Below are 26,919 nucleotides of genomic sequence, written 5' to 3' on the forward strand. Positions count from 1 at the left end.
AAAGCGGTCGCAGCTAGGAGCCCACGGGGTGGGGCTGTGCTGTGGGAACTTCTTCAGCCAATAGCCTTTAAGATACTGGCCCACTTTGGGCGTGGTCACATGTACTATATAAACAATATGTAAAAGCGTGTGCGGGCCCCTTGGCTGCTGGATTCGGTTCCAGTGTCTCCTCACGTTGAGGACTGCTGATCTGTGAGTCTACCCCTAATAAAGAAACCTGTATTATACTCACTCCATTCTGGTCTAGTGTGGGACTACTTTATTACAAACTGTAGCAAGGCAGCGAGCGGAGTTGGAACGCGCAGAGGCCTCGGTGGCAGGTGCAGGCCTTGGCCCTGACTCCAGGTCCTTCCGGACCCGCAGCCGGGATAGCGGTCTAGGAAGCCGCAGGCTTCAGGTTTTCGAGTCAGAGCTGTTGAGCACAGCGCCTGCAGGCTTCCCGTCCCGCAGCCCAAACTTTGTTTAATCGTTCCTGTCGGTCTTCGGTGTTGGACAGTGTCTTAAAAGTGAGCCCCACAATCCGTATTCTTTTTTTGATAAAGTTCTGTTCCTTTGCTGTAAGGTTTTACTGTTGGAAAGGAGTGGAAGGATGCTGCACATGGAACCCAGGACTTTAGTATCATGCGCTCTTACATGAGCTGCATCTCCAGCCCCCTTTCTCCAAAATTTAAACTCAATGCTAGCTAGTGCTGTTTCTTATGCGTGCATGCGTGTGCGGGGGAGGGGAGCGGCGAGAGTCTGGTTAATGAAAGAGACTTCGGTAATTCTTTTGACAGAGGCAAACGCCCACGTGGATGAGAGGACTGGTTTCTAGTTAGTGGCTTCTGCAGTCACTTCTTTCATGTAGAGTGGTCAAGTGTGTCCAATATTTATACCTTCTCTTGCCTCCAGGAGTTGCATGCCATGGTCCCTTTTACCTTGCTCATGGACTCGATAGCTGTAATTGCTCGATTCAGTTGTCTTTATTCATATTCTCCAGTGAAAAGACCACAGACCCAATATCAAGGCATGCTTGTTGCCTACTTCTGTCTTTGGCAGCCATACGAGGTGTGCTTTTTGCTTGCTTCTGGTTTTGGTGGTCATTCCCAGGTTCCATCTTGCTTGGGGAGGCTGGTTTGGCCTAGTGAGGTCTGGAGAGCAGTCAGAATGAGTGGACCTCACAGCCTCTTCCTGTGCCTCAGGTGTCTTCTCAGGAGGGGCCACAGAGGGAGAATGGCCAAGAGGTTGCTGCCAGCCCCGGTTCAGGTGAGTAAAGGCCACTTCTTTTTGAGCTGCCTTCGGTCTGCAGAAGAGGCGGATTTATTTCATCCTTTCTTGAGCTTCTCTGTGCTCAAGGAGGAACAGAAACTGCTGAAAGGTGAGGTCATAACTCCTGAAGGGCGATTCTTCCTGTCTCCATTAATCAGTTACGTGGCCACAGACCAGGGGTTAACTGGCATCCTTCACCCCCACCTACCGAGCAGACATTAGACTGTCAGGCTCTTAGACAGTCCCGGGTTCTTGCATTCTCCTGAAGAAGATTTCAGCAAGACATATAGAGCCTCAGCAAGTAAGGTGTTCTTAGAGCATAGACCAGGAACTTACTCGTACATGCAGAGTAGCTGTCCAAGAGATGGGGTCAGCCCATAGGGTGTCAGCTACAGTTTTAAATATCTTTTTCCAGTGAACACGGTTGACTAGTGGAAAGCTTATCTCCCCTGCCTCCCCAGTGTATGTTAATCTACTTTAGCTCTTGTGACCCGATTGTCAGATCAGACTAGTCTTATTCTCGCTTGCCTCTTCAATGCTCATTGGCTCTGATACCCTTTGGCCATAAAGCTAAGATTAAGCAATAGAGCTTCTGTTCCCACCCCAGCCCCTACCTTCATACTCATATTTAACATCTGCCTCATAACTGGAAGTGATTCTGGGCTACATCCAAAGGAACAGAAGGACAAGGTGACAGGGCATAGATGCAGAAGCAGAGCACAGAAACCGGTAGGTTCAAGCTTTGTTTATTTAGACTTAGAGTCCCTGATGATGGGTGCAAGCCATGCTCCTTTGGTGCTTGATTGGCTGAACTTGTTTTATTTTTTAAGAAACCCAGAAATGGGGCTGGAGAGATGGCTCAGAGGTTAAGAGCATTGCCTGCTCTACCAAAGGTCCTGAGTTCAATTCCCAGCAACCACATGGTGGCTCACAACCATCTGTAATGAGGTCTGGTGCCCTCTTCTGGCCAGCAGGCATACACACAGACAGAATATTGTATACATAATAAATAAATAAATATTTTTTTAAAAAAAAAGAAACCCAGAAATGTTTTGCTTTTCTAGTCTAAAGGCATGTTAGCATTTGCCATGATTCTACTCAAAGAAAGGCATGTGTACCAGTTTCTGGGGAAGCGTTTCTGAGTTGAGACTGACAAATGACTTAGCCATTAAGAAGGTTCACAAACTGTCTGGGAAGGTGGCTCCATTAGTAATTTACCTGCCACACGAGTCTGAGGACCTAAGTTCAATGCAATGCATCGACCACAAGCAAAAAAGCCAGAAGCAATGGCATGTTGCTTGTCATCCCAGCCCTGGAGAAGCAAGTGGATCCCTGGGGCTCATGGGCCAACTGGCCTGGTAAGTCAGCAAGGCCTAGGCCAGTGAGAGGAGATGGATAGCATACTGAGGAGTTGCCCCCTGAGGTTGACTTCTAGTACACACACACACACACACACACACACTCTCACAGAGTCACATACATCTGAAAAGAACAGAGGTTCTGAAAAGGAGTAGGGGCTGGGGATGTTGATGGAGTACTTGCCTGGCCTACTCAAGGCTCTGGGTTCGATTCTCAGTGCTGCAAAGAAACAGAAGTGGTGGCACTGTCCCTTCCTTCATTTCCAGGGAGGAAAGTCAAAGCACTCATATTTCACTTCCTTTTGCCCTTTCAGAGCAGGAAAGATGCTAAGCTTTGTGAGCAGCTTGGTTGTGGAGATGTGCCTTTGGCTTGGTAAAGGAGTGAGCTCCTAGCAGTTCCACCGTAGAAGTGCCTCGTGTGTTGTGCGCAGATGCCCCGCCCACGATTTGTAGATTATCAGAAACATGGAAGCCACCGCACCATCTCCCTTTTGATGACTCATACCTTTCTTAGTCTCAAGTTCTGTCCTGTCTTCCTGATTTTGTTTTGTGATGTCAGGATTTCTCTTGTAGGGTGCTGTATTTGAGCTTTCTTAGGGCACAGTGAGTCACTGTAGGAATGTCATAAATCTCATGCTGGCTAATGAAGCTGTTGTTCAGAGATGCCTGCTTGGCTTGAACCACTCAAAACCCTCGCAGAGTTGCTCCTCACTCACTCTGTGTGGGCGTGGTCTGGGCTGAGCAGGGATGGGTTCGCTGTTCCAGGAGCCTGTGACGTTCAGGGATGTGGCCGTGTTCTTCAGCCAGGATGAGTGGTTGCATCTGGACTCTGCACAGAGAAGCCTGTACCGGGAGGTGATGCTGGAGAACTACAGCAACCTGGCCTCCCTGGGTAAGGGGTTTATTGGGGTGCATAATCTGCAGTGGAAACAAGATCCCTACCCTCTACCTGGGAGGACGTGTGAAGGGTTTGGTTAGGTTTGGCCTGTGGATGGGCCCAGTCATGGCTGCTTTTCCCCTTGCCGATTCTGAGAAGTCTGAATATGGCTGAGTTAATAAAGAACACCTTCTCTTGTGTTCTTCCCGGCTCTCCAAACCCAGCTCTGTTTCTGTAACACCCGATTCTGTGTTACCCCCTCGGTACAGTTTGCACACCACTGTACCATATGCGAGTCGGGCAAGGGCCTGGAGGTTGAAAGAACACACAGAGAGACCTGGGTCATTCGACAGGAGATCAGCCGAATGCCTCTTTTTTAACTTTGGGGAAATCCTTATATACCTCCCTGCTGCACAAGGATTTCCGCCCAGGCAGGTGGGAAATTACCATACCAATGATGGAGTCAACAATGCCCTACAGCTAATCACCAGGTGGGGCAGAGGGATCACAGGAACAAACAGGATGCTTAGTTAGCTGACCAGAAACTGTCCTCAAGATGAGCCCCAGGAACAAGGGTAGATCCGGGCCCTACGTGTTTCTGGGTCCCCTAAGCCGTCCTACCAAAGGGAGTGCCGAGCCAGAGCCCCGACTCATATCCTGAGGCTAACTCTGGACATCCTCTAAGAGCCCAATTTTAGGTTGTTGTTTCTCCTCCTGTGCACTGTACCCCCATACCTTGGGGTCCACTGAACCTGGACCTCCATACCAGTATGCCACTCTTGTCTTCTTGTTCATGGACAGGGATTCTGTTTTCCAAGCCAAAGATCATCTCTCAGTTAGAGCAAGCAGAAGACTTCCAGATGGAAAGCGGAGTGCTTCAAGGTGTCTACCTGGGTAAGTGGCAGGGGGATCAGGACTTGGTATTTCCTCCCTTCCAGGGACAATAAGGGGATTATGCTCAGAAGACACTGGCCAGGGGCCTCCTTCCATGTGCCAGCACATGGAGATTGCTGGGAAGGACATGTCTCCCCTCTTTGTTTCTGGTCACCTAGTCCATCGGGTTCAGAGGGAAAGGCGAATTCTCTAAGCATAGGTCGCACTTTGTCAAGCGCCGCTCGTCATTTGAGAGCACGTGCTGGTAATGTCTGCCCGTCTTGAATCTTCTATCCTTCCCTTCACGCTTACTGCACTAACAGCCTCTTTCGCTTTCGTGGTTTGAACATAGCTTTCATGACTGTAGTGCATCCCTTGTTCCACCTCTCACTTAAATGCATCAGTAATAGCCTCAGCGTACCCAAAACGTGTTGGTGTCACATTAGGGAAAATAAATCAGAGCCCTTCCCCTTGGAATGGCTTTACCAAGAACAAGCCCAGTTTTCAATTCTCTACTTCTTTCTCCCCATGTGTTCCATCTCTCCTGCTTGTAATTTGTCTATTATATGAGTCTAAATCTGTGCCTACCCGAATGCTGTCCTAGGAATGCTGTCCCTGTGCCCACGTGTATCCCCACCAAAGATCTTCTCCTCTGTATTTATTGAATGTCACAGGACTATGGGGAAAAGAATGAGGGATATTTTACAGAGATCTTTAGCAAAGTTTTACAAGGGATGAAACTTTACTGACTCAACTGACCCAGATAACGAGCAGATGCTATCAAGCAATATCTGTGTGCTGCTTTCAACATTTATGGCAATATTCATCTTATATTGTTGCTTTTCAACATAGTTTTTGCTTTCCACAAGTGACTGTCACATCATGCATGCATGCATACACACATGCATTATTCTCTGGGTCACGGGCATGGAATTAGATTACAGTTATCCATTAGCTTAGGTTGTAAAAGTTGGTTACATGGAAAATCCAAGGCAAGTAAGGATGGTCATTACATTGCTCTCATAAAGAGAGGTTAAACAAACAGACTGAGTACATAGTAGGGTATCAGTCTTGAATCTTAAGTGATCTCAAGGTGTATTATTAACTCTGGCTGTGAGGTCCAACAAAAGTTCCAGACTTTTTGAATTTTCATAATAACATATCGCCATACTGTCTTGGGCTTTTGCTTTGACGTTGTAACTCAATATCCATTGTTAAGGCAAAACAACAGAAGAATATGTACATGTGCAAATGCACAAGAGAAGCTAGGTGTGCCAATTTGGTGACAGTTACAGGACTTAAACAGGTTTGCAGATAGTTATCAGGCAGTTCGTAAGCTGTCGACAGCAGGGGCTGGTCCTGTATGTCGGCTGAGTTTGTTGGTTCGGATTGCCACATTACAAGTGCCTCCTTTCTCTTCTGCTTTGGATTTTGTCTTTGTTTCTGGTATAGAGGATGATTCTCTTGGGCCCTGCTGCTTACCCAGAATTCACTCCTCTCTGGCAGTAGCTGGGCATTCTGAGTCAGTTTCGTTTTGTATTGCCATTCATGAACTGTCCCTCTTAGATTTTCCTTTATTTTGATGAGGATATTTTCCATGAATATTTTTTTCGGAGTTTATGTGTACAGTGTGCATATGTGTCTAAGTTCTTTCTTCTCTCCTTGAGAAACAGGCTTTGGGGTAGAATTCTGGCATTAGACTCCTTGCTCCCTGTCAGCAGTGTCCACACGGGTCTTTACGCAGCGAGTGTCGAGAACAAGTCCCAGCCTGATTCTATTTCTCCTATTTTCTGGGGACAGGTGACCTCTTTTATAATCAAGAGTGTGAAAGCACCTTTGTAAAATAAATTTATTTCTTTCGGATCAATGATTTCATTTCGTGTAGTGTTTCCTAAGTATCTTGGCTCTTATTTAGTTTTTATGTTTTATTTATATTGACTTATTTTGTATTGTGCAGGAGGGGGCTTGGGGGATAAGCCATAGCTTGAGTGTGGTGCTCAGAGAACGGCTGTCAGGAATCAGCGCTTTCCTTCTACTGTTTGAGTCCCAGGGACTGAACTCAAGTTGTTAGGCTCGGCAAGCATGCACCTTTACCCATCTCACCATCTTGGGCCCTAGATTTTATCTTCAACGTCATCTTCTTATCACCCAGCTTAAAGTATCAGGGTAGTTACCACCACCGCACACTGCCCTTGGTTTTGTTTGTTCTTAGGCAGTTTTCATAAGGTCCTAGTTACTTCTTTGGCAGTTTGGTTGCTTGACTATCAGTGGAAGCCTATGAGAGTTGCCCCTTCCTTGTTATTGCCTGTAATCCCAGAGCCTTGGCCTTTGCATTGTCTATGGGAGAATACTCATTTCAACATTAGCACTCTGCCAAGGACCAGAGTGGCACTGCTGAGACTGAAACTGAGAGCAGAGGCTCCTCCTCCTCCTCCCTTCCTTCCTTCTTCCCTCCCTCCTCTTCCTCTCTACTGTTTTCTTTTGGGATTTCCCTAAGTATACTGACACCTGATCCGGGTGATGAAACTGAATAGGAACACAAGCTCTGCTCAGAAACACCTGATGACCTGGGTGTTGTTGCTAAATCAAGACTGGCACCCCTCCTACTGGGAGAGCTGCCATCTGATGTCCTCAGGCCCCCTACCCCACACATAATTTCTTCAGACCCTTCCTTTCAGGAATGTCTATCCTCCTATTTCTTTTCCTTTGTCCTTGTTCCTAACCTTCCCTAAGGTTCTGAGTTTGGATTTGTTAGCTGTGTTCATGAATTTGGTATCATTTTCCTTTTTTCCCAGTGCAATAATCACTTACATTTTGTTTCATTTAGGATGGAAGAGCTTGTTTGAATCCATAGTTTCCAAAGAAGAAAGGAGAGAAGTCTTGAAAATTCACAGAGTTGATGATTATTTTGACCTTGTATTGGGGAAAACGTATGTAAATAAGGAGCAGTTGGAGGAGCAGCGAGGCAACAAGGACAAAGCTTTCAGCAAACTGCTGCTTTCCATTAGAAAAGGCTGTATACAAGAGAGGGCCTTTACAGGCGTGGAGCGCCTGAGAAATCCTGACGCCAAGTCTCCATTTACTAGCAAACCTGGAGTTGTCTCCAGAAGAAGAAAGGCCCGCCCACAGCAGCACTCAGCTCTGTTCAAACAGCCGGGAGTCAGCACAACGCGCAGGTGCTATAAGTGTAATGTCTGTGGCAAAGGCTTTCTCCACAGTTCTTCCCGGAGCAAACACCAGCGGATCCATACCGGAGAGAAGCTCTACAAATGTAAGGAATGCCAGAAGGCTTTCAGCCAAAGCTCGTCCCTGACACTGCACCTGAGGGTCCATACTGGAGAAAGACCATACGTGTGTAGTGAGTGTGGAAAGGCTTTCAGATTCACCACCTCGCTCATTGGGCATCAGAGGATGCATACTGGAGAGAGACCCTATCAATGTAAGGAATGTGGCAAAACCTTCAAAGTCAGCTCGTCCCTTAATAATCACCAACGGATCCACACCGGAGAAAAGCCTTATAAGTGTAACGAGTGCGGGAGAGCCTTTAGCCAATGCTCGTCTCTTATTCAGCATCATAGAATTCACACGGGGGAGAAACCATATGAATGTAACCAATGTGGGAAAGCCTTTACATCAGTATCGCGGCTCAGCAGACACCGCCGTATTCATACCGGAGAGAAGCCCTTTCGTTGTAATACGTGTGGCAAAGTGTTCAGTTACCACTCAGCCCTGATTATACATCAGAGAATTCACACTGGAGAGAAGCCATATGCATGCAAGGAATGTGGGAAGACCTTCAGCCAAAGCTCAGCACTTATCCAACATCAAAGAATCCACACCGGAGAAAAGCCATACAAGTGCGATAAATGCGGGAAGGCCTTTTCCTGGGTCTCACGACTCAATGTCCATTACAGAATCCACACGGGCGAGAAGCCCTTTCAGTGTAAGGAATGTGGGAAAGCTTTCAGCTGCCACTCCGCAGTCAATACTCACCGCAAAGTCCATACTGGTGAAAAACCCTACAAGTGCACTGACTGTGGGAAAGCCTTCAACCAAAGCTCAGCCCTTATTCAGCACCAGAGAATTCATACTGGAGAGAAACCATTTAGCTGTAAAGTGTGCGGGAAAGCCTTCAGGCAGAGTTCCTCACTTATGACACATATGAGAACACACACCGGAGAGAAGCCTTATAAATGCAAAACATGTGGGAAAGCCTTCAGCCAGAGTTCATCTCTTGCCAACCATCAGAAGACTCATTCCTGAGAAGAACCATCTAAGTAAGATGCACATGGTAAATCTGCCAAAGGACACCCGTTCCATGCTGACTGTAGCAGGCGTCATCCTGGAGAGAGAGGGGATAATAGTTGGGGGTGAGCATCAAGTTAGACTTCAGCAAACACCAGGCGTTTGTGATGCAGGATAGACTTGCGAGTGTTGGAAAAACTTAAATGTTTTCCACATGTTCTTAAGTTTTACTGACTAGAGTTGACTCTAAAATTGAAGGATTAATATTTTCTTTCTAGTGATTCAAATTCAACAGCCACCAGCTTTCGTAACGTCACGGGGGACTTGCTGATGTAGGTCAAAGTGGAGCCATGAATCACCAGACTTCAGATGAGCCTAGGATCTGTGTTGGACAAAGCCTTTCAGTGTTAATGCAAAATAGCTGGATTAGGAAGAATGAGAAAAGAAATCTGCATAGGTAACTTGTAGCTACCTCATGGTCACTAAAGTTTGGTTTTGAATACTCTGGAAACAAGTTCTTGTTTATTGCTCAAGCTTATGGTTCATTTTTCCTTTCTCTGAGTCACTGACCTGAGAAGGAAATCACTGTGAGCTACGCAGGTATATACGGCCCTTTGCACTGTCTTCCCGCCATATACCCCCTCTGGTTCCGACCTAAAGGCACTTTAACTCACAGAATGCATGGTGTCTCCACTTGTTTTTCTCAGAAAGTAACTACCTTTGGTGTGTTAAATTGAGAAGTAAAGGCTCTTTAGACAAATGCTTTTGAAATTTAATTTACACACACACACAGTTAGAAAGGAGAAATTATGTCACCGTGTAGCCACAGAGAGCACAGCTCGTGGCCCTGAACTGTGCCTGTTTCCTTGTGCTCCCTGTAGCGACTGTGCACTGCTTATCTAAACTCCTGAGAGGCTTCCAGAGGCTCCCAAGTCGTATGAGCCTCCTTTCTCTTATTTCCATTCAATGTAAGTTCAAAGCATAGAACACTACCCCTCCCTCCATTCTGCCTCTTCTGCAATGTTCTCTGTCTTGGAGTAATATAGATGTCTGGTTATTTTCTCCCATTTATGGCTGAGCATTGGGTAGATATGCTGCAGCAACCGTCCTTATTCTCAGTACCATGCTCAATTGTGTCACCACAGTAATTACCCCCCCCCCCAGGGAGGGGCCTTTCTCAGGTTAGGAGAGATTACAATCCCATGGTTAACTTTTGCAGACGACTCTGGTTCTATTCCAGCACCTATTCTGGGTGATCCATAACTTCCTGTAACTTCAGCTCCATAGGCTTCTGACTTCCATGGGCATCTCTGCTCATGTGTGCATACACACAAACACACACTTAAAAACTAAAGGTTTCCCCCTACATCCGGTGTTAACAGCAGTGGTAATCAATGTCCACAAACACAAATGTTTTGAAGGCATGTAATACTTATTCCACAATGTAATAGCAGTAGCCTCCCCATACCAATGAGCTTATCTTCCCTGGCATACTCACGGCATTAGCACACTCTGTCCATAGCTGTGCAAGACTGTTGGCGTCAGGTCTCCCCCAGCAGTCTGCACAGTGCTTTTCAGCACTATGAAAGTGAGTTAGCATGGGGAGGGGGGGTCTTCCAGCCAGATCCAAGCCTGATTTCTCCACGTCCTGCAACGAAACTGAGTGATATCTTCAACAATAGGGACTTCCACGTAGTTCTAGGATGCAAACACCCATAGAGACAATAAAGTTTGTAAGTTACAAGGTGATAGGGGCCAATAATACTTTGGCCAGTAATACTGAGAGAGGCAACACATTCCTGGAATTGGGATTTTTGCTCAATAGCCTATGGCTTCTGAGAGTGCCTCACGTCAGCCGTTATGTTGTCTTTCTAGATGGTTTTCCAAATCAGAAAGATGCTTTAGAGAGTTAGCATTATGTATGTCTTTAAAAAACAAAACAAAAACCTAGAGGATAGGGATGGGCAGGCTCTTTGAAGGTCCTTTCCTCTCTGTTCCAACCAAATGGCAATTGATCTTAGGATTCAGCAGCTAGCTGGATTTAAATAAATAAATAAAAGGTTAAGTGTGTGTATTCAATCAAATACTTTTACTTTTTAATTCTTCAGCTGCTGAAACCATCCTTGGCAAAATACCAAGGTCCTTGTCACGAACAAAACAAGCAAAAACCCTGAAAACCCTATTTTCTGTGTATTGTAACACATTAAAATGATTCAAATTATGATTAGTGGTATAGGCTACAAAGAGTCTCCTAGGACTTTTTGTCTGTTTTTAGACATAAGTCTATCTATCTAGCCCTGGCTGTCCTGTAACTCCATGAGTAATTAGCAGACTAGCTTGGTACTTGGTGTGGGTGGGATCCTAACTCCCAAACACTAAATTCCGGTTTGGTCTTGTCATATCACTTTGCCCGCCAAACGAACAAGTCTGAGGACTGACTGAGAGAGCCTGGCCGAGTTTGCAGAGGTTGCCAGGTTTGTAGTGCACCCCCCGCCCCCCAACCAGCCCTGAATACACGGGCTAAACCACAGCTACACTCAGCTATTTCTTGGTCCCGCTGCCTTCTGGGAAATGTAGTCAGAGAAGCCCCGAGGCATGCCGGGAATGGTAGTTCTCTGGGGTTTCTCCTGGTGGCGGGGCAGCTCACGGCATTTTGGGGGGCGCTCGTAGCCGAGGTGATCCTGACTGCAAGGAGTGCGCGTCTTGGGCAGACATCCTCGAGACTGCTCGTGCTGAGGGCAGCTGGGGCGAGCGCCGACGTCCGTGAGTGCGACGGAGTGGGCGGGCGGGGCGTAGCGGGCGGTGGGCTTCGCCGCTGGCCTGGCGCGGCCTGGCGTCTGCTGTGCGGCCTTTAAGTTGGGGACCCCTCGGCTGGCTCGGCCCGTCACGGAGAGCGGCGGGCCCCAGACTGCGTAGGCCGGAGACCGGTGCATCTTCTGTGGCATCTTAGCGATGCAGGTCATAAAAACAACAGCTGATACCTAGCAGTCTAGGCCAACTTGATGAATAAGCGCATCTAATACCAAGTTATGGGCCCCATTGTGCCCGCGGTGCAGATGAAGAAACCAAAGCATAGTGTGGCCGGAGCATTCGCTTAGACTTGTCTAGAGACATGGACTGGAAGCAGAATTCCCTCATCTGTACGCCTTGCAATGTCTTGTCAGTTTGGGCAGTCTGTGAACCCCTTGGCTATCCGCCTCAGCCACGTCGGCAGCACAGCCCCACCTCTGCTGCGCAGAGAACTGGTGCCAGGATTTCCCAAACGGCCAGCACTCAAGTCCTTTAGGTAGACTGGCAATGAATTTGCAGAGAACTTGGACACATCATCCTTTGTACTTTAAATCCGGCATATCCCGCCTTTTGACATTGCTACAGTTTTTATACTAGGCGCTAGTAGGCCTGTAGGTGGGCGTGGAGGGACGAGTGTAAATTAGAAGTGTAGTTAAGGAATGGAGTTCTGACAGATTGGTTTGGTCAGCATTCTTACCATTTGGTTTGCGTAGTTTATAGGGGATAGCTTTCTTGGGATCTCATGACCATTATGGGTGTGTTTTAAAAATTAAATCATGTTTATGTGTCTGTGTTTGTGTGTGTGTGTGTGTCCGTGAGCACAGAACCTGAGGAGGCCAGAAGAGGATGTTGGGTCCCCTGAAACTGGAGTTTATGGGTGCTGATAATCAAACTCAGGTTCTCTGCAAGAGCAGGAAGTGCTCTTAATCACTGGCCCACCTCTCCAGATCTCCATTGTGGGTGGTTTTAACTTCCTTACTCCGAGCCTTTCCTTGGTACCAGAATTCCTTACCACATTTTTTCCCCTTACCAGGCATACTTTGTCAGCACTCAGCTCTCCTTTGGCAGGAAAACTAAGAAAGGAAATGGCTGTGGATTTGCTGGCTGCTCGAGGAACAGTAAGTGAAGCTTGTCTTTGCATAAGTTGCTTTCTGACTCAAAGATGTGATTGTGTTTCCCCTTCTTAGCCCCTGCTACTTTTCTCACTTGCAAAATTAGCTTTCAACAGAGATATGCAAAGTCCAGTTTGAAGCTGACCCTCAAGGAAAAGGTACAAAAGCCTTCCACCTTCCACTTATCAAAGGAGTAGACCTGGGGACAAAGAATTCTGCCAGGTCCAGAACAGGTACTGTCCTGTAACCACCATCTTACAAAACCTCCCAGATGCTTTTCTAAAAGAAAACAAAAAGGTGGGGTAACGGGATCCTCTAGATGGAATGTCTATCCCATTTTCTTAGCCAAAGGAGAGGTATGGGGGTCATTCATTATAATTTAAAATACCTTCTGTTGCCAGGGAATTTGGTCCCCTCTCTTGGGTTCTTAATTTCATTAATAAAAGAATTTAGAAATGTACTCAGAAGGAAGCTTGAAGGAAATGTTATTAGAGTTTGAGAAAAATAACAGGGCAGACAGGTTGTAAACCTTGGCAGCTGCCAGGAGGAGGGAGATGGAAAAGAGGAAGAAAGCCATACCTTAGAGTTAGAATCTAAGAGGCAGGTTCAGCAGTGGAGGTCATGATACTGCATAGTAGGCAGAAAGTTGTGTGGTAGGGGAAGTAGCTTCAGGGAAGTCGTGAGACGCCCCAGAGCGCCAATGAAAGCTTGTTTGGGATTTTGTTCAGTAGTTGAAAAAAAGAAAAGGGTACAAAGGAAAAGTTACAATTTTCTGGGTAACTCTAAAAATCGGGCAATCTCCAAAGGCTACATGATGGAAGCCTACAAGACACTACCCAAAGGCTTCTGGGAAGGATGAATACATTATTTTGTTAAGGGACAATTAGTCCTCCTTCTCCTTAGCATATCTTCAGGTGAATCAGATTTTGATAGTGGAGGAAGCAGGTAGAAGCAAATTCCTCGCCAGGTAATTGACAGGCCCAACTTGATTAGCTCTTTAAAATTTTTGAAAAATTATTATTTTTACTTTATGTGTACGAATGGTTTACCTGCATGTTTGTGTGTACCGTGTGTGCCAGGTGCCCATGGAAGCTGGAAGAAGTTGTCAAATGCCCTGGAACTGGAGTTACAGATGGTTGTAAGACACCGTGTGGGTGCTGGGAATTGAATCTGGATCCTGTGGAAGAGCAGCCAGTGCCCTTAGCCACTGAGCCATCTCTGCAGCTCCTGGATTAACTTTTAAAGGAAGAACACAGAATATGTAAAGTTCTGGCTAGTTTAGAGTGTCAGGACTCCATCTAGGGCTAGAGGTAGAATTTCTGTCCTTTTTATCCAGAGGAAAGAACTGTCTCTTAATGAGACTTAGTAATGCCAGAGTACTTCCCTTTCTTCATTGGATAATTTAAATCCTAAGGAATAGCAGAGCTGATGTTTACCTTTGTAGTGTTATCAGAAGTAGGAGGTTGGTCCAAAGCCAACCGAGCAGGATGGGTTCATCCTCAGTAGTCTCTGAAGCTCTGAATTCCTGTAAATCTGCTTTGGTTCAGCTTGTTTCTCCCCTGTAAAGTCAGTGCTGTGGTAGTGACAAACACCAGCAGAATACAGTGGCCAGCAGTCCTCACTCTGGCCTGGGCTATCCTCTGTCCAAAGGTGGGGATACTTCTCTGTGTGTCTGTATGGACAGACAGTTCTCATTTTAGGTAAGAGAAGTTATGGAAGAGTTTGAACTTGTAGTGTAGCTATTTCCTTCTGGCACCATCACGAGGCACAGAGTAAAACTTGGTGACCTTCAGAAGACCTTGACCTGTAATGGCAGCAATGAACTAAGGAGAACAGTACAACAGAAAACTAGGTCTGTGCTAATGAGGATGTCATGGGAGGAGCAAGAGGGTCCCAAGGCCCTAATCAGAGATTCCGATCCCCACTCATGCCTTCCCTAGGTGTGTGTGTTAGGGACCGGGTAGCTGGTGGTGTGAAGGGTCTCAGAGGTGGGAGAATGACTCTGGCTGGAGACGTTTCCAGAGTTGCTCATGCTGTGGTGGGGCATAGTACCGTAAGAACTCAGTCAATGCATGGGGTTGCCATGCTGGAGGTGTGCAGAATTGGTGCCCTCTCTACCTGGGATGAATGGATGTTTCTGTATGACTCCCCTGGAAAAGATGCTCAGCAGCCGCTCAGAGCCGGTTTCCATGGACTGAGGTGCTGCTGCTGCGTGACTTTCCTAGGGTCAGTCCATGGCTATCATTATAAGTGTGACTGAGCAGACAGGGATAGCACTGGAGCAGTAGCTGAGAGCCACATCTGACCCGCAAGATGGAGGCAGACGGAGAGCCTAGGCCTTTCATGGAGCTTTTGAAACCTCAAAGCCCACTCTCCTAATTCTTCCTAAGCAGTCTACCAACTGGGAACTTGTAGACAGATTTTTCTTTGGGCTGCCAGCTCACAAAACATGACAGCGAGACTTGTTAATTATGAAAGCTCAGCCTGTAGCTTGGGCTTGTCCCACTAGCTGTAGCATGATTAATAAAAACTCAGAGACAGAAATTGGGGTTCAACCTGAAGGTCAGAAAAGCAAAACAGTCAACCACTGACTCTTAGCCTCTGCCTCAGTCCGAAATGGCAATCCTGCCTCCAGGAATCTCAGAATGAATCTGTGTCTGAGAGCTGTCTCCTCTGTCTCCAGCCATGTATGGCTGGGATTAAAGGCTTGCACTGCCTGGTTTCTATGGCAAACTAGTGTGGCTACTGGGATTAAAGGTGTGTGTCACCACTGCTTGGTCTGTAAAGCTGATCAGTGGGGCTGTTTTACTTTCTGATCTTCAGCTTTATTTATTAAAATATAAATGAAATATCACTACAGTTAGCTCTTATGTAGGCGGCCTTTTCCTGTCCCAACTACTTGCTCCCAAATCACAACACAGAGACTAATTATTAATTATGAAAACTTGGCCGATAGCTTCGGTTTGTTTGTTTTTAGCCAGCTCTTATAACTTAAATTAACCCATTCCTATTCATCTATGTGCTGCCCTGAAGCTCGGCTATCTCATCTACGCTTTCCTGCTTCCTCTGTGCCTCCTCTCATCTCTGCCCTTCTTCCCAGCATCCTCTGTGCCTGGAAATCCTGCCTAGCTATTGGCTATTCAGCTTTTTATTAAATCAACCAGAGTGATGCTTCTTCACAGTGTACAAAAGATTATTCCACAGCAACACACATGTGTACAAATATAAATATATGCATATACATATACACATAGAAAATAAAGACATAAATACCCACCCTCCAGGAATGTGGTTATATAACTTACAGAATCTAAGGAGTGAAATGTATTTTGCAGTTGTAAAGGAGAATTTTGAGAGAAGGAAGTTTTCGTAAGAGTCACCCGTCACTGGCAGTAGTGTGTGAACCATGCATGCAGTCCAAGTGTCTAAATATAGGAGCAAGTAATCTAACGTTTTATTTAATACACTTTATACAAACATTATTTTGCATATGACCAACATAAAATTATCAAGGTACTGAGTGTTTGTGCATACATGCATGTGTCTTTATGCTTACATTTGTATATATATGTGTGTGTCTTTACACACACACACATACACACACACACACACACACACTTTAACAATCTGTTAAGCATTTAACCAGTCTGTTAAATGTTTAAATACACAGCACATATCACTTAGAGAAGCCACAGTTTGTGGTAATGGCCACTCATAACTGCTGTCCATCATATTGAACTGAACAGTCATAGTCAAATTACAAAAAACAAGAATTTGAAAGCAGACCAAAAAATTACACAGAGAGAAATGGTGACCATCGACTTTTCATCAGAAACCAGAGTCCAGAAAAAGTCAAATGGCTTTCATATGTAGACAGAAACTGTCACTCAGTCTGTATCCACTGAAGACTGTCTTCAAGAATGAAGGAAAAATGAAGAGAAGACATTCCCAGACACAAAGAAATTTAGCTTGCTTGTTGCCAGCAGAACAAGAAAGATTCTAGAAAGTTCTGGTAGCTAAGAGGAAGTTGTGCTCGCTGGGAATTCAGGTTAGAGCATTAGAAAGGTGACTGGGTAAGTAAGAGTTCCTCTGAGGGCTCCTCAACACAAGTCGCTTCACACAGATCCAGGGATACTGCTGTAAGGTCTGTGTGCACTGTTAAGGAGGATTGCAATGGAATCTTGGTCTCCTCACTCAGTCTTGCTGTGCTGTCTCCTTTGCCTCTAAGTGAAAGCTGTACAGGAGTATGATTGGTGCAGTCCTGTAAACTGGGAAAACCCCATAGCCATAACATAAAGAAGAGATGGCGATGTTCTCTATACTTGCAAGTTTCTGCTACTTTTTGAAGAATATGTTTGCTGTAGAGAAGAACTAAGAATGCTGTAATTCTCAGAGAAAGAACCAATAATGCAAAGAAGTATATATTAGCTTCTTTTCTTGTCGCTAGAACAAGGTATCTGACAGAAGCAACTTAAAAGAGGAAGAATTTATTGACTCACGGTTTGAGGGACTATAGTTCATCATGGCAGGAAAAGGAATAGCAGAGTAGATTGGTCTCTGACATGGTAGTGTTGAGTAGAGCTTGTTCACCTCTGGATAGATCTAAAAGGAGAAACCCTAACTGAAATGAGATTTCTCCAGGGCCCACCCTAGTGATCCACTTCTGCTGGCTAGGCCACAGCTCCAAAATTCTACAGTCTCACAAAACAGTGCCCTAGGCTGGGGACCAAGTGAGTGTTCAGACACATGAGCACGTAGAGGCCATCTCACACCCAGACCATAGCAAGGCACAATAGAAAAGCTGCTTTAGAAGTTCAGTTAGATTCTGGCTGTTTTTGTGGTTACTGGGGACTGAACCTATGCCTGCAGGCCAGAAGAGGGCATCAGACCCTATTACAGATAGTTGTGAGCCACAGTGTGGTTGTTGGGAATTGAACTCAGGACCTTTGGAGGAGCAGGCAACGCTCTTAACCTCTGAGCCATCTCTCCAGCCCCCTGAGTCTTTCTTATATGATATTGTCATTACAGCTCTACCTGCATAATAATCTAGGTAGTCTGCCTATCTCACAGCCCTGAAGTAGACAATTCCAGAGTCCATTTGTCATGCACATCACATTCACAAGTTCAGTAACCTGCCTGCCAGGGACCATTCTGGAGGAATGTCCCTCCATAGTGGTGAGAGTATTTCTTGTGATGGAATCAGTCCCAGTAGTAAAAGTGCAAGGTTAAAATAAAATGATATACTTTTCCCGTTTTGATGGGTTCTCAGTAAAATACCCATAACATTGTTCTAAAGCTTCATCTCTGTTATACAAGAATCTCTTTCCTTCACTTGTGCTTTCTTGTATATGGGTATTAAGTTTCTTTTGGAAGAAATTACTTTTCTGTTTTTTTGTTTGTTTGTTTGTTTGTTTGTTTGTTTGTTTGTTTTGAGACAGGGTTTCTGTGTGTAGTCCTGGCTGTCCTGGAACCCTCTTTGCAGACCAGGCTTTGAACTCACAGAGACCCACCTGCCTCTGCTTCCTGGGTGCTGAGATTAAAGGCGTGCACCACCACCGTCAGGCTGAAATTACTTTCTTACTGACAGTCTGACATCTATACAGTTTTACAAATCCTATGGTTCTTTTGATTTTCACATTGAATAGAAACTTGATAGTAGCTCAGAAGTCTGTTTACCTGAACATGAACCCTAGTTCTACCTTTTTTTCTAATATTCTCTCGGGAAGGTTACTTAACCCATTTATTTATTTATTGAGTATGTATGTCTGAGACACAACACAAGTTTTGGGGTAAGAAGACAACTTGTAGATGTTGGTTCTCTTCTACCATGTGGGTACTCAGCATCAAACTCTGGTTCTAAAGACTGGGAGGCAAGTGCCCTTACCCACTGAGTCAATTTCCTGACCTAGCTTATTTACCCTTTCTAGACATGTTTTTCCATTCGCAAAATGCTGTAACTATAGCCTTGTCCTTAGAGGGTTTTCATAAGATTTAAAGGCGATAGCGCTTGCACAGTTCCTACCGTAATCCCTAACATACTCACTAAGTATGTTTTAGAAGAAGGGGTTTCTTAGTGTTTGGTTGGTATTTCCTCGGCTTTCCTGCATTGCTCTACATGTATCCTGATTTATATTGTTCTTTCTGTTGCTTAGATTTTGAGTGAAAGAAGGCTGTGCTTGCTTAGAAACACTATAAAGTTTTAGGTTGGGATTTTAATTCCCTACTGTCAGGGATTCTGCCCCCTCCAATCCCTAACCTCCACAGCTGGTGTCATATTTCTTTGATTCTAGTGGTTCTTAATAAATACTTGCTTAGTAAAATAGTTAATAACTATCACCCAGAAATTACATAACTAGATGATTCAGAATACTTAGTATTCTGAGATAGTTTCAGAATTTCTTGGTATGCACCGTGCTCCCTTCATCCAGATGATGAGGATGATGGGCTATGACAGTGCTGCCCCACCTTCCCGATTAACGCAGCCTTTAATACAGTTCCTCATGTGGTGACTCCTAATCAAACAATTATTTTTGTTGCTACTTCATAACTGTAATTTTGTACCATTATGAATTGTAATGTAACTATCTGTTATGCAGGGTATCTGATATGTGACCCCTGTGAAAGCAATTCAGCCCCTCCCCCCAGGTTGTGACCCACAGGTTGAGAACTGTTGCTCTAGGGTAAGCAGGGATGGGTTTGCTGTTCCAGGAGCCTGTGACGTTCAGGGATGTGGCCGTGTTCTTCAGCCAGGATGAGTGGTTACATCTGGACTCCGCACAGAGAAGCCTGTACCGGGAGGTGATGCTGGAGAACTACAGCAACCTGGCCTCCCTGGGTAAGGGGTTTGCCTCTAAACAATGTATTAGAAGAACATCTTGAAGCTTCTTCTTTGGGTTCAGAGCCCACTGTTTTCTACCCCATTGTGCTGCAGGGGAAGTCGCATCTCCGAAGAGTGAAAGTCTGTTTTTCTCTCATAGTGTTTATGCTTCCTTCTCCCTTCTTTTGCCCTTCCTTGCATCTTGCTCCCAGTTTTCTGACACAGGCCAGTGACTACATCCCAGTTTAGAGTCTGAAATTTATCTAAGACATTTAGATGTTATTGGAAAACGTACAGGTATACCCTGTCTCAAAGAAGTTCATTTCCAGAACCATGTAGTCATTTTGAATTGGCCCTTGCTTGTTGCCCCACGCCCTAATCTTCATTGCCCTTGGGAAGTGATTACACTGTGTGTCCCACCTTCCAAGACTGACCTTCCCTGCTGTTGAGTGGTATCTGAAGAGGCTCTGCGATTGCTATTCAGGACATTCATCCCAACTCTGTTCCCTTTCTCATGAGCAGGGATCCAGCTTTCAATACCTTGGGTGATTGGCAAACTGCAAAAAGGACAAGATCCCTGCATGGCCAGAAAAGACCGCAAAGACCCCTGTCGAGGTGAGTGAGCCACTGGGAATGGAGACGCAGGGATCTACATGCTTGTGTCATGAGAGGGCAGTGCAACGGTGGCATTTGTAAGTAATGAGCCCTTGTGTGGTGCTCAGGGCCTACTGTTTTTAAACAGATGGCTTGTTGACATGCAGCCATCTCAATGCAGTGATGTAACCTTAATCCATTTTCAGTATGGACTGAGTAAAGAATGATGAATTTTAGTTCAGAGTTCTTAATATGAACTTAAACTAAATCTTTTCACCTAGAGTCAGAGCTGAACTTGGGGTTGGGCATACTCAGACCTTCAGGACAAACTGACTTCACAAAACTTACAGATTTTCATTATTCTCATAAGATTCCTACAAAGAGATTATAGTCTTCTGGTTCCAATTATAGAAGAAATGAAAATAGCATTTCTCCATTTGCCTAGCAGAAAGATAGAAAGTGATGAGAGATAGCCAGAAAAATATGCCGTTCGTTCAGTCTGAGATGTAGATTGGTGCACATGGCTGACCTGTTCTATAGTTTTTCCTTTTGATCAATGTCTTCAAATTAGATCAAACGTGGTTGTGTTTGGGGCTGTTGCAATTTCTAATATCAAAATACCATCTTTTTGGCAGAGTTCTTTCCCCTCTCTCAGGCTGTGATGAATGTACAGTTGAATATAAAGTCACAATTTTAAGAAAAACAGCCCAAATATTTTTAAATTATTGACTGTTTCAGAGGTAGCATGGGGGAAAAATGCAATAATGCAAGTGACGTGTGAGTACAAGAAAGTAAAGGGAGCTACCTGCCTGCCTCCTGTGTTTGCAGAGGAGGACGTGAGGAAAGCCTGAGGAGCGAATTCCATGCTTACTTCAGCCTGCTTCTCCACATGGTCCATATCCTTCTCTGTTCTGTTCTATCTTCCCTGTCTTTATTTTTGTTTCTCTAGAAGTGCATTGATTGGTCCAGTTTATTCTCCCACCTGCTTCTTAACCTTACGTGTAGTTCTTGCCGTCCTACTTTCCCTCCAGTTTCAGGTCCACGTTTGGCGTCAGGATGCTCCCAACCTCCTTCGTACATGTTGCTGCCAGTCTCATTGGCCTTCTGATGCATCCGTGTCTCTCTTCCAGCAAGAAAGAATTAATTTTTCTTCCAATTCTTTTCAGATTTCCAGATTTGGCCAGAGTTAGAAACATTGCTTCCCAAACAAGATATTTTTATTGAAGAAGTATCTCATGGACTAATAAACCATGCATCCACTGAGGGTGCTCACTGGAAAACCAACTTTGGAAAAGTTGTGAAATCTGAGAGCCTAACAACACAGGAGCAAGAAAAGAAAGTTCATGAGCAGGGGGCAGCATCACCCAAGGAAGCTGTCAGTGAAGATGGAAATACCACAGAGCCTGAGCTGGGGAAACCCTTGCTTACAGATAAAGCGCTTGTCTCACAAGAGAGTGATCCCCTAGAAAGGGAACCTGATATGTATCACACTTTGGAGAAGGATTTACCACAGGATTTTGACTTAATGAGAAGCTTCCAGATTTACCCAGGACAAAAACCTTATTCCTGCAATGAATGTGGGAAGAGGTTTACCCAAAGTCTTCATCTTCTTGAGCACAAGAGGCTTCACACTGGGGAGAAACCTTATAAATGTAGTGAGTGTGGGAAAAACTTTAGCCATAGATCTTCCCTCCTGGCTCACCAGCGAACCCACACTGGAGAAAAGCCATATAAGTGTAGTGAGTGTGAGAAAGCATTCGGCAGCAGTTCCACACTCATTAAACACTTGAGGGTGCACACCGGAGAGAAACCTTACCGTTGCCGGGAATGTGGGAAGGCCTTCAGCCAGTGTTCAACCCTCACTGTGCACCAGAGAATTCACACGGGGGAGAAGCTCTACAAATGTGCCGAGTGTGATAAGGCCTTTAATTGCAGAGCAAAGCTTCACAGACATCAGAGAATCCACACAGGGGAGAAACCCTATAAATGTGCTGAGTGCGGGAAAGGCTACAGTCAGTTCCCATCTCTAGCTGAACATCAGAGACTCCATACTGGAGAAGAGCTTTGCCAGTGCTTACAGTGTGGGAGAACCTTTACACGTGTCTCCACCCTTATTGAACATCAGAGAATTCATACTGGACAGAAACCTTATCAGTGCAATGAATGTGGGAAGACCTTCAACCAGTATTCATCCTTCAATGAGCATCGCAAGATCCATACTGGGGAGAAGCTGTACACATGTGAAGAATGCGGGAAAGCCTTTGGCTGTAAATCCAACCTTTATCGACATCAGAGGATCCACACTGGAGAGAAGCCCTATCAGTGTAATCAGTGTGGAAAGGCCTTCAGCCAGTATTCGTTCCTCACTGAACACGAGCGGATCCATACTGGAGAGAAGCTCTACAAGTGTATGGAATGCGGGAAAGCCTATAGTTATAGGTCAAACCTCTGTAGACACAAAAAAGTCCACCTGAAAGAAAGGCTCTATAAATGGAAGGAATACGGGACACCTTTTATCTATGGCTCATCTCTCACTCCATATCAGAAATTTCTAAGAGGAGACAAGCCTGAGAATTTTAATTCATCCCTCTAATCCAAGACAGCAACCAGAAGAGTAGTAACTAGAGTACAAATCAAAATGGATTCATCTTTTTTACTTCTACAGCAAGTAGTTACTACTAAGTCATGGCCAGCTGAACAGTAAAGATACGAAGGATGCTGATGTCAACCATTTAAGAACTACTACAAAAAGATTTTTTAAACCTGTCATTTTTTTAAATTCATACAAAAAGTTTGAAAGGCCTCATTTAAAAAACAAGACACATGAGTAAGTTGCTTATGTATAAGCATTGTTTCATGAGATAGTCATCTCTTTTTAAGAACTTCCATGTATGAATTTTCTTTTCAAGATAGTCTCTGAAATAGTTAGTAATGTGAAGAATTACAGGGCCTCAGTTCCTAAAGTGGTTAGCTGGTATAGGGAGACCTCCTTTTCATAAAGAACCACTACAGAGGAAAAGAATAATTGTTGTGTATCAACAAGGAAGCTTTTATGAAGTGCCCCTTATACAACATATGTGTGTATGTGTATGTATGCATATCTATTCATATGTACACACACATGACTTTTATCTATATATGGTCATGTCACTTAACTGGGGATACAGTTTGAAAGTGCTTCATAGGCAGTTTTATGTTTATAGGAACATCATTGCACTTGGACAACCCTAGATGGTCTGGGTCAGCCAATCAATGTGCTCTCTTAAGGTGATAAACATACCATACTTTTAAAAGATTGTTTTTTTGAGATTATAATTTAATTACAATGTTTCTCCTTTCCCTTTCTCCCTCCAAACCCTCTTAATTCCTCTCTACTCTCCTTCAAATTTATGGCCTCTTTTTTTTTTTTTTACTAATTGTTATGCATGCATGTATCCATACTTTTTATAGTAATTTTCTATTGGTTTGCTTGTTTATTTTAGATAGGGTCTCACTATGTAGCCTAGAATGGCCTTGAACTCATTATGTAGCCCAGATGGGCTTTGAATTTGCAGTTTTACTGCCTCATCCTCCCACATCCTGGGATTACAGTCATGAGCCATCATGCTTAGTGTAAATGTTATTAGTAGGATGTGTATAAAAGTGTAGTATAGCAAACGAGTAAACTAGTAATGTAGTTTGTCACCATCGTCATGTGTCATGTACTGTACATAGTTGTATGTGCTGCAATGTCATCTGGCTGCCAGCACAGCAGGTTTGTTGGCACGAGTGAGTATTGCATTGTGCCTAAGGTGTTATAATGGTTATAAGGTCACGGCAGCTCTGATGTCATTAGGCAAGTGGGAATTTTCCAGGCCAGTTATAGTCTGATGAGACCACTGTGATATATGTTGTCTATCATTGACCAAAGCATCATCATAGGCAAAGTATATACTTTTGGCCGCATGTATATACTCACATATACATGTGTTCATGTGTATGCTAATGTATATACATATACACACAAAGAGTTTAGGAATTTTTTTCTCCACAGTCCTTAATGATTAAAAGTAGTCAGTTTACTAATTTAGAATTTTACTTTTTCAAATTAAATGTTTCTCCCAAGGGGAACTTTCTTTTGCTCTCTTGTATTTGTAGTGGATCTGGTTCTGTATAGCTGAATAGAGGCTTAGTACTGTAGAAGCTGGCCTGAGCAGACACAGGCGGGAAGACTGTCATCCAAACAGTATATTATGTGTTGTAGAGGCCAATATTGACAGAGTCTCTTGCTATGAATCTGTTAGCACTTTAGGACCAGGAGGGATTTTAATTTATAGTTTTTCAAGAACCGAGGTCTTCAGCTCTGATAATCTATGATAGTTACAGGTTCATTTCTATCCTCAAGGCTCAAGAAGACTTTTTGTTTTGTAACCTGTTCAAATGTTATTGCTAGTGATGTAATCATTTATCTTTAGAGTTTCCTCTAGCGTTGGTCTTAGTAGTGGAGTTGAGAATATACTTTTCTTCTGTCTCTGATTATTATTCTATAATAAGTACTTAAATTCTGAAAGCAAACGAAGGTCCAGATGGAGGTATTGCTTCAGTATGCTTCTGTGTAAGGCTGTCTTTTTATTATACAACTTCTAATACTCTTTTCTTTGTAGAGCTGACGACTGAATCCAGGGCCTTATACAAGCTCAGAAGGTGCTCTACTGCTGAGCTGTATCTCCAGCCCTTAGGATTTAAGTATAAAGTTATAGATGGATATTTTATGTTAAACAATCTACTCATCACCTTAATATTTTATATCTCCCCTAGTCCTAGTTCCTTACCCCATTGGTTTGTCATTTTAGAAATTGCCCTAAGAGCATTAATTAGACCCTCTGTCTGAGGAAAGAATTAGAGTTAAGCAGGCATTCAGCATATGTTTCTTGATTAACTTCTTTTGGCTCATCAGAGTAGCTGTATGTCTGTAAGTGTATTTATAAGAAAAATAAGGCTCCAGATGAACCTTGGAGGTTTGCAGATGCCATTCACCATCAAAAGGATTCAGAACTCCTTGAAGAAATGACTGGTGCATGTTTGGTACAGGGAGAATATAAATGCACCTACATATATCCATATGATAAAGCATCATTTTAGAATTACTGATATAATACAGATGGACACAGGGGCTAACTTAAAGATGCATGCTTTGGTCAAACTTAGGATGCTTCAAACATCAAAAAAACAGAATTGTATATAATATTTTCAAAAGGCTATGGAAAAAAAACTTGATAAAATTATTTGAGGAAAGCCATCTTTTAAATATATACAAAACCAATAAGCTTAGAAAAATTATTTAATAACTGTTATTGTCATTAAATCTGGCAAAAATGATTGATGGTAAAGCCTACCTACTTCATGAAAAAAATTTAAGGAACATTGCATAATTGCAAAAGAAAACAGCTATGCAGATCCTTTATTAAGCTATGCAGAAGTACCTGCTTTCATATTGAGCTCTGGCAGGCAGAGTTCCCCTTCATGTGGGCAGCAACCATTGTGGCTTCTGCTAAGGCTGTAGAAGCACACTATTATTTGTGATACACTGCCAAAACCAGTTAGTAGAAATCTACAGAAATCTCTTTATCTACACTTACCTTCCTGTTTACAGAGAATTGAGAGTAACAAGTTAGAGTATATAGTCATAGACAGAACTAGAGTTTAAGACATTGGAAATGATCATTGAGCCGCTCTTTTCAAATAGCCAGTATGTTAGAACAAAAGTGGGCTTTTTTTTTTTTTTTTTAAGACAACTGAGACAGCCACATACAAAGTGTGATCCTTTATTGAGAAATGTAGTCAGGAAAAAAACTGTAAAAGACATTTAGGGGATGTTTAGGAAAATACAAAGATGAGAATAGGTATTAGATAATGTGGTATGCTTATTTTTCTTAGAATAGGAAATATTTTGAGTTTGTTTCCCTATCATGCATGCAAAAGTTTTAAGTTGACAAGTCATCCTGTCTGTGGGATATTTTAAATTGAAACTGTAGAATTGATCAATGATTGTTGAATCTTCGTGGTGGATATAGAGTTTCTCATTGGTCACCCTTTAAACTTGTCTGTATGTATGTTTAAATTTAATAAAAATTGAGGCAAAAATGATTTATAAAGTGATAAATGTGAGGTTTCTGTTCCGAATCCTTTCCTGTGCGCAGAGAAACACAGGTTTGAGAGTTCATCTTCCATGAGTATGTTTGTAACCTGTAGAGATGGTGGATTTGGCTTTCCTTTAAATAATGTATGCACACCCTGCCATCTCTCTCACTGCCTACAACTGATACCCAGGCCAGCTGTTCAGATGCCCTCAGAAATAATGGCAGCAGATTAGAGAAGGAAACACGTGTGAAACAGAAATCTGGCATTCTGGGCATTTCTGTGGAACATAGTGGGAGCTGAACAGGCCAGTCACATCTTTGTGCTCTGCCCCTCTCTCTGGCCAGAGGAGCTGTGAGCCAGTGGTGGTCAGCAAGGTCTTCATCAGTTTGTTTCCACTGTTTCTTTCTACTTGTGCTTGATGTGGATGTGACGTGAGGCAGAGAAAAGAACCTAAAGCCCTGGATTTATAGTCAGGAGATCAGGGGGACCAGAGACTCTTGGGATAGAATGTCAGAAAAAGGAAGCTTAAGAAAGTGATCTACAGATCTGTCCATACCGTCTTGGTGGTCACCATGATCTCTGCATACGTTGGTCTCCAGGTATGTAGTCCATTTGTATTAGGGTTCTCCAGAAGCACAGAATCAATAGAATCAGGTCTATATTCAAAGGGAATCATTAGACTGGCTTACATGATAGAATTGGAGTAGTCCAGCAATAGCTGTCTCACACCAGAGAGGCTGAGAACCCAGTAGTCCCATGAAGCTGAGTGCTTTCTCACTGGAGCACCAAAGGTCTAGAGGATTCCTGGAGAGCCACTGGTCTTTAGTCCTCATTGGAGAATCTCAGATGCTTTCAAGTTAGCTAAGCTAGACTTGCTTATGCAGC

General features: G+C 43.9%; 1 protein-coding gene across 3 annotated transcripts; it reads left to right on the forward strand.

The window, feature by feature from the left end:
- Positions 1-26,040, forward strand: LOC119812158 (zinc finger protein 354C). 3 transcript variants are annotated; one of them, XM_038326589.1, is made up of 6 exons: positions 1-192; positions 1,182-1,245; positions 3,372-3,498; positions 4,285-4,377; positions 7,184-8,614; positions 21,462-26,040. In XM_038326589.1, exons 2-6 carry the CDS (start codon positions 1,213-1,215, stop codon positions 22,505-22,507), a joined length of 2,730 nt encoding a protein of 909 aa, XP_038182517.1. In that variant the 5' UTR covers positions 1-192; positions 1,182-1,212; the 3' UTR covers positions 22,508-26,040. The 3 variants fall into 3 exon arrangements, with proteins under 3 accessions (XP_038182517.1, XP_038182516.1, XP_038182515.1); XM_038326588.1 differs by lacking the exons at positions 3,372-3,498; positions 4,285-4,377; positions 7,184-8,614 and adding exons at positions 19,212-19,338; positions 19,843-19,935 and having other exon boundaries at positions 21,081-26,040; XM_038326587.1 differs by lacking the exons at positions 1-192; positions 1,182-1,245; positions 3,372-3,498; positions 4,285-4,377; positions 7,184-8,614 and adding exons at positions 11,235-11,364; positions 12,425-12,509; positions 19,212-19,338; positions 19,843-19,935 and having other exon boundaries at positions 21,081-26,040.
- Positions 26,041-26,919: the final 879 nt, after the last annotated feature.

The sequence above is a fragment of the Arvicola amphibius genome, chromosome 4, assembly GCF_903992535.2.
Source record: "Arvicola amphibius chromosome 4, mArvAmp1.2, whole genome shotgun sequence".
NCBI classification, from domain to species: Eukaryota; Metazoa; Chordata; class Mammalia; order Rodentia; family Cricetidae; genus Arvicola; species Arvicola amphibius.